The following is a 15453-nucleotide window of genomic DNA, read 5'->3' on the forward strand; positions in this document are numbered from 1 at the left end:
TGGGAGAGGAAGGACTTGCAGCATGATCTGCGTCAGAAATAGGACTGACTTCTATTTTAGCCCTTGGCAACGCAGACGCTCGTTGGCGCGTGCGAGTGGTGTGGGTGCAATAATTTAATAATATAGAGTTCTAAATGTATTTTGCAACTCTCCCGCACGCAATGCGAGTGGTCTAGTCAGCCTGTTAGGCCCTGCAGATAGCAGTATAGGTGGAGTAGAGGTTGTGAAAGGGTCTGACTGGGTCGAGAACGTATACGAAAACCTTCCTGCAACCACCATGGTTCTATTGTGATCAAATCAAATGTATTTATATAGCCCTTCTTACATCAGAGAAATACTCCAGATATAACAGACTGGCCCTAGCCCCCCGACACAAACTACTGCAGCATAAATACTGGAGGCTGAGACAGGAGGGATCAGGAGACACTGTGGCCCCATCCGATGATACCCCGGACAGGCATATAACCCCACCCACTTTGCCAAAGCACAGCCCCCACACCACTAGAGGGATATCTTCAACCACCAACTTACCATCCTGAGACAAGGCCGAGTACAGCCCACGAAGATCTCTGCCACGGCACAACCCAAGGGGGGCGCCAACCCAGACAGGAAGACCACGTCAGCGACTCAACCCACTCAAGTGACGCACCCCTCCTAAGGACGGTATGGAAGAGCACCAGTAAGCCAGTGACTCAGCCCCTGTAATAGGGTTAGAGGCAGAGAATCCCAGTGGAGAGAGGGGAACCGGCCAGGCAGAGACAGCCAGGGTGGTTCATTGTTCCAGAGCCTTTCCGTTCACCTTCACACTCCTGGGCCAGATTACACTCAATCATATGACCCACTGAAGAGATGAGTCTTCGGTAAAGACTTAAAGGTTGAGACCGAGTTTGTGTCTCTCACATGGGTAGGCAGACCATTCCATAAAAATTTAGCTTTATAGGAGAAAGCCCTGTGATGGCTAAGGGAAGCACAGGTTACATCCCAAATTGCACCCTATTCCTTTTATAGTGCACTACTTTTGAGCATTGCTCTGGTTAAAAGTAGTGCACTCTATAGGGAATATGGTGCCATTTGGAAAGAAGCACAGTGTCTGAGGTGGATTCAGAACATCACTGCCTGGTGGCATCAGACAGAACAGGACTGACTGGTCAGGACTGGTTCAGGGTTTGTCACAGTCATCATAGCATGGGAATAATTGAAACCCCCTTAAAAAGTTACCCTCTCAAGCATTATGCTTCACATCCAGTTATAGTTGACCTGGTTTGATTTGACTCACATTTATGCTCTGTCCAGAAATTAAGGACATTAATAATGGGATCATTTATTAAGCGGTGCCTGTTCACTAACCACACTCCTAAACACAGATCTGGGCCTGTATTTATAAAGCATCTCAGAGTAGGAGTGCCGATCCAGGATCAGGTCCCTCCTATGTCAAAACCGACCCTAGATCAGCATTCTGGTATGCTTTATGAATATGGGCCCAAATCTGGATCACATAATAGTGTGCCTGTTGATTCTGGAGGTCCTCTGTATCAACTGCCTGTCCACTCAGTGTGTGGTGACTTGCTCCTCATTAGTACCAGTGATGTCTGTTTACCCAGCCAGACATTCCTTCTTGCTGAGGCAGCTGGCAGAGATGCTTATTTTTTTCTCCAAATGTAACAAACCCGTCTCCCCAGACCTCACCCATTGATTTGGATTTGTTATCGCCATTTAATCAGGACATTCAACGAAACTGCTGTTCTACTTCCTGCCAGCCCCACAGATACAACAAACTATCCAGGAAGCATTTTATACATCAATCAAAGACATCATTGAATTAACTTGTTCTCACTGTTGAATGGAAACGTCCACTTGTGACTGTGTTGGGAAGGGCAGAACAACATAACTTGTGCTTACTGGAAATCAGCCCTACTACTTGAATACTGTAGGCACAATGCCAAATCGGTTGACAAACCCTTAAGATGTCAGCTGCTAATTTTCAGATTTACACCACATAAACACAGCCATTTTCACTGGACTATCTGTTGCTGCCCAGTCATTATTTCCCTGGGTTAGCCTTGCAATAACCAAGTGGTGAGACACATAGCCCTCTATATTTAAATGTTTCAGGTACACTCCGATAGGTGTCTGCGTCACATACAGTATCTTCTATTGACATTATCTTCTATTGTCTGTCCTTGTGTGTCTGTTTTTCAGCATAAAGTACTCTGTAGCCACTTGAGGATGATTATGATGACTGACTGTGTTAGAATAAAAAAACAAGGCTTAATCATGCTCACTCTCTATCCATCACTCGTCACTTGTCTGCAGGTATGTTTTGATGTGAGAGAGGAAGCCAGTCCCGTCATCGCCACCTCACCCACTCTTAAGATAGCCTTGGACTCCCAGTTGGCCCGAAGGTTGGTTAGGAGACACTGCAATTGTGATGAATTGAGAGAATATTAGGGAAGCACTGTAATTCATTAATCATACACTGTCTGCCGCTGTTCTTACCTCTTTCCCTTTCTGTCTTCTACACATCTTTCCCCACCTCATCTTTCTTCCTCATTTTATAATGCACAACATATGTGCATTGAAGTACAGATTGAACTTGTATTTATAATATTACAATTATCATAATTATAATGCATTTATTATGTATTTATAACACCTGGATAATGAACTTTTTTCAATAAAGCGGTTCACATTCTCCACTGGTTGAAATTAAGTATCTCATTGAAATACTATCCTGTGTCCTCAGATTAGTGCAGTTTTGCATGCATAGTTTTTTCTGTATATATAAATTACAAATCAATCCTAGTCTATTGCATAGTTACAATGTGTAATCATTGAGGTCCCAGGAGCATGAGTGGTAAACACTGTTGAAGTGTACAGTAATTGTAATACATACATGCAGACACAGCATCATTCAAATAATGGAGTTCGATATGACTGAAAAATAATGTCTCATAGATTCATACCTGAACCACACCTTTATTTGCCAAGGAAGAGTACATGATCAGTGAATATATTCAATGTACAAGCTACATTGTGGGAATCTCACGCATGGTAATAACTATAGTACATATATATAGCACGTGCATCCTTGGCACAATGAAGTTATTACAGTTGAAGTCAGAAGTTTACATTGAGAACCATACTAGGCCAAACACATAGAAAAAGAACATAGACTACCCACCCCAACTCACGCCCTGACCAACCTAAAACAAAGACATAACAAAGGAACTAAGGTCAGAATGTGACAATCATTGTCCATTTGGAAGACCCATTTGTGACCAAGCTTTAACTTCCTGACTGATGTCTTGAGATGTTGCTTCAATATAATTTTCCTTCCTCATGATGCCATATATTTTGTGAAGTGCACCAGTCATGTGCAGTTGCAAACCGTAGTCTGGCTTTTTTATGGCGGTTTTGGAGCAGTGGCTTCTTCCATGTGGAGCGACCTTTCAGGTTATGGCGATATAGGACTCGTTTTACTGTGGATATAGATACTTTTGTACCTGTTTCCTCCAGCATCTTCACAAGATCCTTTGCTGTTGTTCTGGGATTGATTTGCACTTTTCGTACCAAAGTACGTTCATCTCTAGGAGACAGAACGCTTCTCCTTCCTGAGCGGTATGATGGCTGCGTGGTCCCATGGTGTTTATACTTGCGTACTATTTTTTTGTACAGCTGAACGTGGTACCTTCAGGCGTTTGGAAATTGCTCCCAAGGATGAACCAGACTTGTGGAGGTCCACACATTTTTTTCTGAGGTCTTGGCTGATTTCTTTTGATTTTCCCATGATGTCAAGCAGAGGCACTGAGTTTGAAGGTAGGCCTTGAAATACATCCACAGGTACACCTCCAATTGACTCAAATGATGTCAATTAGCCTATCAGAAGCTTCTATATCCAAGACATCATTTCCTGGAATTTTCCAAGCTGTTTAAAGGCACAGTTATCTTAGTGTATTTAAACTTCTGACCCACTGGAATTGTGATACAGGGAATTATAAGTGAAATAATCTCTCTGTAAACAATTGTAGGAAAGATGACTTGTGTCATGCACTTGCCAAAACTGTAGTTTGTTAACAAGAAATATATCGAGTGGTTGAAAAACAAGTTTTAATGACTCCAACCTAAGTGTATGTAAACTTTCGACTTCAACTGTATATTCTACTCTATCCAAAGGCTTCATTAATGCCATTCAGACTTGATACAACAACTATGATAGCTGAGGTTCATAGATAGGTTCTGAACTAATATTCATACAAAACGTTTTAGGGTCCATACACAGATTGTGTACATACTGTAGATAGCTACACATCCATAGGCATACAGTTATTTTTATCCTCCACTACACAATAAGCAAGTAAATAGTTAGCTAGCTATGTTACTTCAACTGCAGTGCAAGGCAAGCTTACACATTTGTACATTCAATTTGCAGTAAATGCTTTGGCTAGCTAGATTCTTTACATCCACTGTTTCACAAGACAACACCTGGTTTGCTTGTTTTCTCAGGAGTCCCTAAAACATTAAACAACATTAATTACAAATTCATTCTCCTAACATTAGTTAGTTGGCTAATGTTAGCAAGTCAGATAACTTGTTAAATAGCGATTTTCGTAAATTAACTTTATGACAAAATATGCACAAACGTTTGGCTCTACATTCATTTTCGTAAATTAACTTTATGACCAAATATGCACAAACGTTTGTCTCTACATTAACTAACATATTCCTCTCATTGTACATTTTTTGCTTGACTCATTATGACGTTATAATTACTTACGTTTGGTTCCACCATAAGGTTTTGTCAGCCATCTTTGTTGTGCCTTATTACTATTAGAAACTAGTTACCAATGTAATTAGTGCAAGAAAAATAAATGTTTTGTCATACCCATGGTATACGGTCTGATATACCACAGCTTTCAGCCAGTCAGCATTCAGGCTCAACCCCACCCAGTTTATAATCACACTTATACAATGGGTGGGTCTAATCCTGAGTGCTGATTGGTTAAAAGCACATTCCAGCCAGTGTCTTTTCCACAAGTTACCAATAAATCTATGACGTTAAAATGCCTATTTACTCTGTTCCATCTGATTGCTCAATCCACTGTCTCATCAGCCAAGCCAGGCTTCATCTCCACTATAAAAAACATCTAGACATTATCTCACATTTCTTTTAGACTAACACTTAGTTTTCAACTGCAGAGATGTGTATAAACCTTGCTATCTGTCTCTCAGACATTTGCAACATTATTTCAATATTCAAATTCGATCTCCAACTGTCTCATAGTATTGAACGTCTAGGGGTCTGGAGTCGGGACGAGACAGGCAGTCAGCGTTTCTCAGCCAGTCGAAATCATGAATCAGCTGGCATCATTTTTATGGATATATACAAAGAAATGTTAATTGAAAAAAGGTAAAACTAAACAAAGTGCAGCTAATTTGCAGTCTTTACAGCTTCAGTGTTTGTAGTGATTGTGTTAGCTGTGTTGTTGGGTAGCTCCTCTGTACAGCAGTGTCCTGACGAGAGAGCACATGCCAAGCGAAACCTCACATCATTAGCACATTGTTATGGATGTATCCAAATAATTGTCACCAGAAAACAGCCTATGCAAATGCAGCTGTTGTTATTCTTTTTACGTGACTGTAAGTTTTTTTAACCTTTATTTAACTAGGCAAGTCAGTTAAGAACAAATTCTTATTTTCAATGACGGCCTAGGAACAGTGGGTTAACTGCCTGTTCAGGGGCAGAACGACAGATTTGTACCTTGTCAGCTCGGGTATTTGAACTTGCAACCTTTCGGTTACTAGTCCAACTGCTGTAACCACTAGGCTACCCTGCCGCACCAAGTTAGCTACAGTTAGCTGTAGTTAGCTAGCAAGCAAGGGATAAGAACATTGCCAGCCAGTATGGCAATGGGACATTTAGAACAAACGACTGTGTCACGTCCATAGATACAGAACAAAAAGGCTGAACGACTGGGTCGCCTCTCTGGCAACCAAACCGATAGAACGAACGACCAGCCGGCTTGGGTAGCAACCCTAGATTTGTGTCGGCACTATATCTTGTGGAAGGATGAAATAGTATGAATAAATTAATCAAATTTATTTTTTGAAAATATGTCAATCATTATTTTAATATGTTGGTAACCCGTTGTATAAAAGTGATAATGCCTGAGAAGCCGGTGTTTGGTGGATATATTGGCACGGTTTCCCGGCCCGAGACCAATACCCGTGCCAATATATCCTCCAAAAACTGGCTTATTTATTCATACTATTTTTATGCTTCCACAAGATAAAATCCCTACACAAATCTAGTGTTGCTACCCAAGCCAGTTTTCGGTTCGGTTGCTGAAGACGCGACCCAGTCGTTCCGTCTTTTTGTTCTGTATCTATGGACGAGACCCAGTCATTCGTTCTAAATGTTACATTGCCATACTGGCCGGCAATGTTCTTATCTCTTGACTTACAGTCATGTCAGAAAGAATAACAGCAAAGTAGCTGCATTTGCATTTGTTTAAGCTTTTTTCTAGAGACATTAATTTGGATACATCCATAACAATGAGCTAATGAGGTGTGATTTCGCCTGGCATAGAAAATGTGCTACTGTCACGCCCTGACCTTAGAGATCCGTATTTATTCTCTATGTTTGGTTAGGTCAGGGTGTGACTCGGGTGGGAAAATCTATGTTTTCTATTTCTTTTGTTGTTTTGCACAGTGTGGTTCCCAATCAGAGGCAGCTGTTTATCGTTGTCTCTGATTGGGGATCATATATAAGTTGTGATTTTCCGTTTGGGTTTTGTGGGGTGTTATTTTCTGTGCCTGACGGAACTGTTCGCTTTCGGTTTTTTGGATTTGTTATTTTTGTTTGAGTGTTTCTTGAAAATAAATATCATGAACACTTTCCACGCTGTGCTTTGGTCCACTCTTCCTTTCCCCCGCGACGAGCATTACAGCTCACTTGCCAGGACACTTGTTCAGAGGAGCAAGCCAACAACACAGCTAACACAGTCCCTTCAAATTGGAGCTGGAAAGACTGCAAACTAGCTGCATTTAATTTCGTTTTACCTTTTTTCAATTTACATTTATTTGTATATATCCATAAAAACTATGCCGGCTGATTCATGATTTCAAATGGCAGAAAAAGGCTGCCTGCCTGTCTGTCTCCTCCCGACTCACAACACGTTCATTACTATGTAATAGTAATAAACTAATTTGAATATTGAAACAATATTGCACGTGTTGGAGAGACAGCAAGATTTATACAAATCTCCGCTATTGAAAACTAAATGTTAGTATAAAAGACATGTGAGATAATGTCTAGATGCTTTTTATAGTGGAGATCAAGTTTCTAAATTGCTTGGCTGGGCTGATGAGACAGTGGATTGCGTAGTCAGATGGAACCGAGTAAATAGGCATTTTAACGTCATAGATTTAGAGGGTGGTAACTTGTGGAATAGACACCGATTTTAACCAATCAGCATTCAGGATTTGGCCCACCCGTTGTATAATGTCTTCTGTTATATTCTATTGTCTTCTATCCACTTCTATTGTCTTCTATTGTGCACAAACCAGCTCTAGTCAGCTACTCCCATAGGACTATGCACCCATGACTCACAATGACACAAACAATAATGTAATTTAATAAATCTAAATATTAATACAAATATCATAAGCTGCTGTTTGGTTCTCACAAGTATAATTTTAGCACAGGCGTTGGAGCTCGGTTCTCCTCATTATGCCACAGGAGAAGAGAGCCTCACCAGCCCCATGCAGAAAGAGAGAGAGCTGCCATGGCCAGGCCAGGTCAGAGAGGTGGCAGTATCCTGCAGTGTGATAACACAGAACAGAAGAGCTCTGATTGATGGGTAACCTAGGCTCTGTGATTACATCTCATTTCCTTAATGTCCCAGCAAGGATGCACAGTGCAAACTTTCCTGTTTCCGCCAGAGATGAGGTAAGTTGCATTTCAAAGAGGATTCTAGATACCATCCATCCAATTCCCTAGCGAGGCCCTGACAGGACAGCCAGGTCAAGTGTACATGTTTAAGTCTGTAATCCCTGTGTCACCACAGTCTCCAGGTGGTCAAACCTTCCATGGAGAGCATCAAGTGGCAGAAGCTTGTGTCAGCCTCCAGTCTTTATTCCATGTAATCAAACATGGTCAATTCCCTACTTTTTTTGTAGGAGATGCTTATCCTGCGCTACAGTATGAATTGAGTGCCATTAATGTTTGTATTCAGACACGTATGACACAGTCTCATTCTTTGACATTGACATGATCTTTCCTATTTTGGCATTGATATTGTATTCCAATACCATAGTGTGCTATTGATTTGGGAGGCGCAATGAATGTGTGTTTCTGTCATCTCAACACCCTTTAAATAGATACAGCTAAGCTTATTTACAGTACAGTGCATCATGTCACATGTCAGTGTTCCCTCCCTCTCTGTTCAGATAAGACAATGATTATTTGTCTCCTGATATAACTTACACCAGGTTGATGCACCGTGAGATACTCTGACCAAAATAGATTGGAAAGGTTACTGTATTGAATTGAAAGTTAGAAACGGGGAAAAGAAAGTTGAGGTAGGGACTGAGATGATCCATAGATATGTGGTCATGCTACATCTGTTCACATATAGTTAGGCCTTTATTCGGAAGTGGCAATACAGCCCCATGCAGAAAGACTGTACGCCTACACAACCTCAGTTTCCGACGTCTCCGGGAGCACCGAGGGGGGTGGACCCTGGCTCTGTCCAATATCCCTGATTTAGTGGCTCCGTCATAGGCCCGGCACTCTGTTCAATAGTACTAAAAGCCTCATCCACACTAATGGGGTTCCTCCGTGACGCAAAAGAAGACTCTTGGGCAGGATGCTTTACGATACCTTACCCAATAATGTAAAGTAAGGGGAACAAGATGATGCCCAGAGACCAACAGCTCTGTAATTAGGTCTGAGAAATTGGGCCGACTATTGTCAGCCACACCATCGATTCCCTGAAAAGAGCAGTTCAGCGAGGAGTCAGTAGTGTGCTGTATGGGGAAGGGGATGGGAATTGATTATGGTATATGATGTATTAACTATGTCATTGTTCCAAAAATACCACAAGACTAATGTCCAAGCATTTCACAGAGCTATTTTAAACTGTCAACATCTTTGAATTTATTATGTCTAAAAAGTTACACATGTCGTCCATTTTTGTTGTAGAAAAGTCCTAAGCATGCTGTATATTCTGATAATCTGGTCATTATGGCAATCAAAATTAAGTAGCTTGACCAACTCAACAATTATGTTTCAATATCATCAATTAAAATATTGTAACAGTTGATATCAAATAACCCAAACATGTATATTTTACATTAATATAACAACACATGATTGTGGCCTGATAATTCTGTAGTACAGCGTTTCCCATCTCCTGTCCTTGAGTACCTCCAACAGTACATACTTTTTGTTGTGGCCCAGGACAAGCACACCTGGTTCTACTTGTCAACTAATCATCAAGCCCTTGAAAGTTGAATTAGGTGTTTTTGTCCGGGGCTACAACAAAAGTGTGTGCTGTTTGGTAACTGGAGTTGGAGAGCTGCAGTGTGCCTGTTTGTACAGTAGGTGGCTCTGCCAGCAAGTCCAATGAGGATGTATTATTCTCTTGATTCTTCAAAAACATAAAGCAATGGAACATTGTTGGGACCTTTAAAATATATAGAACTATTTTAGGATGATTTCTGTATCTGCCAGTCTGATTTGGCCCTGTCCTCAATGCAAGTTGTGATATCAAATGGTGCAAATGACTAGCAGATTTTTGTGAATGGAGCATTTTGTGACAGAACAATGACGTAATTTGTGTTCTATTGTCTTTACTGGTTTGTCGTAACCGCTGGACGATACCGGATTGGCTAGTGGATGGGGCTGAACAATCTGATTGGCTAAAATTAGATCATTAAACAACTACTTAGTCAGTACAGAAACGCAAGTGGTAGATATATAAGACAGGACATTGTAGCAGGGTGCAACAGATTCACAAGTTTGTCTAAAACTTGAAGTACCTCAACTCATTCCATTGTTCGTCCACGAAAACAACCAATCACAGTAAGTAGAGAATTTAAACCAATTTTCTGTGTACATGAGATAGCGTAAACTTTGTCTAGGCCATTGACCCGGTGTGAGATGCTGTTGAGAAATGCAGTTCAGATGGCTTTTCAAGGGTAGATGAGGTGATTGTGAGAGGGGGGCTGGGTTTAGACGACAGCTCATTCCACTAATGCATGGGCTCCTGTGGGAGCCACTGGCTGGCTGGCTGGCTGGGGCTCCAACTCATAATCTAGATAGTATCACTAATGCCTTCCTCCTCAATGTCTGGTACTGCGTCTCCAAGCCCAGCTCTTCTCTTCAGTTAGAGGGGAGCACTGAGACTAGATGGCTCACTCTGATAGCAGGGAACTAGGGACTTTGGTAGGACTGTCTCATCGCAGAAGGGAAGAGAATGCTTTGGGACAGGGAGAGTGAGATGGGCAGCTTCTTCACTCCCAGTAGAATAGTGAGCAACTGAGATGGATGGAGCTTACATGCGATAAGTCATGTGTAGGGATAAACAAAGATGTTTGTTTTGATCCGAATTAAATGCTTGTCCTATTCTGCTTTTGAGAGGAATGTGAATGTTTTTAAAGCCAAGTTTCTGTGGTTGTGGATGTAATGTGTTTTACCGCAGGGACCATGGTTATGATGAAGCTCTCTGCCCTCCTCATTGCCTATTTCCTGGTCATTTGTCAGATGTACAGCTCGCATGCAGCTCCAGGCAGGTGAGGATCAAAGCACGTTATATACACTGTAATGTCCAGTCAGTCACTGAAATGTATGTATAGACTACAGGGATGTTAATTTTCAGCAATACCAAAAGGAAACGCCATAGATCCATTGGGATACTTCCATCTTTCTAATAGTAATTGTTGTTATTTCATATGTCTTGGCAGCCACATATATCTTATGCATGCTAATTTAAATTATTTTGTTTTCAGATAACATGATGTGATTACAGAAATCCATACATTACGTTACATTAAATGCCCTCTTTTCAGTGAAATGATCCAATTGGATTACGATATCGTAATCTAATCAATCCGGTGACTCATAAAGCCATTCTATGTATAACTTCCTAACCACTTCTATCCATTTGGAAACAATCCAACTTAATGCCACAGCAATAGGCTAAGATGATTGCTATTGTATGTAGAATATTTCCAAGTGGTTGTAGAATGCATGGGTGTTCAATATTCCGGATAGAGAGACCCTGGTCACCGTTCTTACTACAACATTGATTTTGTCATAAAGTTCTAAGTTGGCTACCTGTCAGCTTTCTAAAAGGAACACTTTTAGAATATTGTTTTGAGTTTGGCTCGTATCCCTTAAAGCATGAGGAAATGGCTTTTAGCTGAAGCAAACTCACATAACCTACGTGCTGGTGCAGTTCCAGTCTGATCAACCTAATCGTCAATGTGTTTTCAGAACTGGTTTAGAGTCTATAACAGACCAAGTCACGCTAACTGACTATGAAGCCCGAAGGCTACTCAACGCCATCGTCAAGGAGTTTGTTAAAATGACATCAGAGGAACTGGAGCAACAAGCCAATGAAGGAAATAGGTAGGTACAGATCTTCTCATCTCCACAACTTGTTTTTAACAACATTCATTTTCATTTTACCTAGGTTTACTTGGTGTATACTATATGGATCACACATGTTCCTATTATTCAGGGAAACATATAACCCCAAATGTCTAATTAATATGTGGCCAGTCCTTTGCTGCCTCCTATAGCAGTCAGAGCTATGGGTATTTATTAAAGACAGAGGTATGGACATCGCCCAACCATCAACAGGGAGATCTAGAGTTAAAGCATATATTCTCTGTGATTATCTATGCATGGGTTTTGGAACACTTCATTTTAATGCATTCATTATTTAAGCATTGTTTATGAGAAAGCCTGTTGCGGAATGCTAAATGATAAATAACCCTAAAGAATGGAAGAAAGCATGGGAATTAGTGCAAGAGGAATGGGACGCATGACAGCAGTTTGTTATAATTTAACTACGATGCTATAAACAGGATTGCCGCATGAGCCTAAGTAACTGAGGTCATTATAGCTATAGACTATTTAATTGCCTGTGTTGGACTTGATAGCATGACTTTAAACCATAATTTTTTTAATATAAATGCAAGTATAAATTGACTTTGAAATGCATGATATTGGAATACAGTGTTATTACTGTAGCATGTGGATAACAGCAAGATGCATCTGCATGCCATGGTTACTATGAGCCTGTTTCTGCATGTTTGTCTCTCTCTCTAACAGCCTGGATAGACCCATGTCCAAGCGTTGCTCCAACCTCAGCACCTGTGTGCTGGGCAAACTGTCCCAAGAGCTGCATAAATTGCAGACGTACCCCCGCACCAACACGGGAAGTGGCACGCCTGGCAAGAAACGCAGCTTGCCTGAGAGCAACCGCTATGCAAGCTATGGAGACTCATATGATGGAATCTGAGCGGTCCTCCCCTCCCTCAGCCCTAGTTAACCTGACCCCTCTGTTCCAGCCTAGCCTGATGATTGCTGATGCATGTGAATCTTGCTTGACCGACTGCAGAGAAACCTTGATGTCCCGCAATGTTCCTGCTCCCTTTTTCTTTTGTTAAAATCCCCTTTTTTGACAGAGAATAAAATATATAAGTACAAAGCAGAGTCCAATCCTTTAAATTTAGAAAGTGAATAAGGATTTAGTAACACTTCCCTATCTTAAGGTGTATGATATCCCTTTACTATACAGATCATTCACAATATATACAAAGTCTTAATCAAAACCAAAAATCTTAATCAATGCTTCTTTCAACCGTGACGAGGGTTCTTGTTTAATAAACTTTTTTTTTTATACCAGAAATATTTTCCATCTTAATTATTCAAGTGAAACAAAGCCTTTTAACATCTTTAATAGTTCACAACAGTTTAAACAATATTGGTGAAGCCCCAGTGTATATGCAATGTAAACGTAAATTCACTGTGCATTTGAGGTAAGTTGAATAACTAATTTGAGCTGAATCTCATCGTTTAGATCTCTGAATGTCTTTATTTTCAATTTGATTATATATTTTATACATTTTCTCCAGAAAGCAGTAATGTATTACCTTTGTTCTTTTTATTGTAATTCATAGATTTGTATCTTTGTAATAAATCCTGAATTTAGGAGAGGTTTGTATGACCAGTCCTTTCTCTTCCTAAAAGCAGCGTTACAGCACAGAAGCGTGCGTGCAATACTGCCACATGTGTCACCCACCGCCTGGCTGACTTCCTGAACAGATCAGGAGGAATGGGCAACAGTAACTTCGTCCCCACCAACGTGGGCGCCAAGGCGTTCGGACGAAGAAGGAGAGACAGCCCCAAGACAGCACCTATGTGAATGTGTCAACAGGCCTCAGGGATTTGGTATAACAACATTCTACACTCCTCTCTCTTCCTGCTGCTGTGCCTCTAACTGTCAACCTCTGTCTGTCTCTACTGTATCTCTAATGCTCTTTCCCCAGCCTCTGTCTTTCCACATCTATTCTACTTCAGTAATCTTCAGACAGTCTCTTTGTAACTTTGCCGGCCTTCAAATTTGGTCTATGTCTTATGGATGAATACAAGTTGGGAGTTAGAGTTCAGTAGAAAGGAGGATAACCATTTTCTCTCCCTGCAGAGTATGAGCCCTTAAGTGAGACAACAATACATCCTGTCCTGAACCAACTACAGACATCTAGAAATGACAACTCTTCACTGTTTAAAAAAAACAGCCTTCAAACACAGGACTGATTTCCTGCATACCTCTTGCATACTCTGTGTTACCGATATTCATTTGCTCTATGACCATGAGGAAATACAACAACCTAGAAAACATTACAACAAAAAATAAACAACAAACTTCTGTTATGCCTATTTTCACCAGATCTTTACCCTGTACAAGCCAGTTGGTTCTGTCCCGTTTTGGCTTAGAGCACATGTGCAGTTTGATCCTGAGTCCCCACCCCTCCTCTCTCCTGTGTCAGCAGCACACTGCAGGGGTGCGGAGACTACATCAAGCTCCGCCCCCACAAGCTTCCCTGACCATGGCTGTGTCTTGTGCCTTGATGTAGACCACTTCTTCACATTTCATTAATTGTATAGTATGTTTGAAGAGTGAAAGGAAAATGATTGAAGAATCTAAATATTGTAACAATTGTGAATCTAAGCAAGATTAAAACGTATTTTAGATACATATGGGTCGGTGTACTTGTTTTATTCTTCAATGATCTATCTAAGCCCTTAGATCACAATATCTACTAAGTTAACATATGGAATTGTTTTAAGATGGTCATAAAATGGATCATTTAGCCATTTGATTTAGAAGTTTAGGAGCCTGTAGTTATAAAAAAATATATATACATAAAAAAATGATTTGATGAAACATTGAATTTAGTCTTTAATGCTATAGCCCATAGAAACACATTAAAGACCACGTTTGTATATTTGGAAAAACAGACAGTCAAAAAATAAATAATAACATTTACATTTAAGTCATGTGGCAGACGCTCTTATCCAGAGCGACTTACAAATTGGTGAATTCACCTTATGACATCCAGTGGAACAGCCACTTTACAATAGAGCATCTAAATCATTTAAAGGGGGGGTTGAGAAGGATTACTTTATCCTATCCTAGGTATTCCTTAAAGAGGTTTTGAAGTGACTGTCCTATATCTGGCAATCTGGTCATGTTAATAGTGGCATATTTTGCTGTTTTTACAACCCGGTATTGGGTTACCTTCAGACTACTCCCCTGAAGCTTGTGTGTGCCTTAGAGCAGAACAACCGACACCTTCGTGTTTAGTTTGTAGCTCTGACTGTTCAGTCGAGACAGTCAGTTTTTTGAGAAGACCTCTTCGAAAATGAGGACGTTTGCGACAGAGTTCAGCTTGTGGATGTCGTAGAGCCAAACAGTCGATTCTGGCTATGAACCCTGTAATGTGTGTCTTTCAATGGAGGTGACTTATTAGTTTGTAGGTCAGATGTTCAGGTTTTACATTTGATTTTCGTGTCTGGATCCTCTCATGTGTAGGAAAAGATTGCTTTCATAAGCCCCATTTTATGGAATAGGCGTAACCTTTATATCAACGGAAAGAGGGGATTGAGCTTCAACCACTACAAGACATCTCTAGCATAAACACACTTTCCCTTAGATATTCAATATTCAAATGATGTCACCTTGTGATGCATGGATGCGTCAATCAACTCTAGGGGATTTTAATCGTAAAGAGCAGACAGAGCTGATGGTACACGACATTTAACATTTCCAACATGATTAGTTTATTATGGTACATGACACTTAATTAACATCTTCATTTCCAACGTATCATGCTGTATATGCTCAGATCATCAACATAGCCTTGATCACAATGCAGTGT

The 15453-nt window shown here is 40.6% G+C and overlaps 1 protein-coding gene across 4 annotated transcripts; it reads left to right on the plus strand.

Moving 5' to 3' along the window:
• Positions 1-9959: 9959 nt before the first annotated feature.
• On the plus strand, positions 9960-14270 carry LOC135530582 (calcitonin-1-like). Of its 4 annotated transcripts, none has more exons than XM_064958884.1 (5): positions 9960-10084; positions 10704-10794; positions 11498-11632; positions 13262-13462; positions 13716-14270. In XM_064958884.1, the coding sequence occupies exons 2-4, from the start codon at positions 10709-10711 to the stop codon at positions 13434-13436; spliced, it is 396 nt and encodes a 131-aa protein (XP_064814956.1). In that variant the 5' UTR covers positions 9960-10084; positions 10704-10708; the 3' UTR covers positions 13437-13462; positions 13716-14270. The 4 variants fall into 4 exon arrangements, with proteins under 4 accessions (XP_064814956.1, XP_064814957.1, XP_064814955.1 ...); XM_064958885.1 differs by having other exon boundaries at positions 9965-10084; positions 13265-13462; XM_064958883.1 differs by lacking the exons at positions 13262-13462; positions 13716-14270 and adding an exon at positions 12341-12719 and having other exon boundaries at positions 9966-10084.
• Positions 14271-15453: the final 1183 nt, after the last annotated feature.

Source organism: Oncorhynchus masou, unplaced genomic scaffold, assembly GCF_036934945.1.
Source record: "Oncorhynchus masou masou isolate Uvic2021 unplaced genomic scaffold, UVic_Omas_1.1 unplaced_scaffold_1386, whole genome shotgun sequence".
NCBI classification, from domain to species: domain Eukaryota; kingdom Metazoa; phylum Chordata; class Actinopteri; order Salmoniformes; family Salmonidae; genus Oncorhynchus; species Oncorhynchus masou.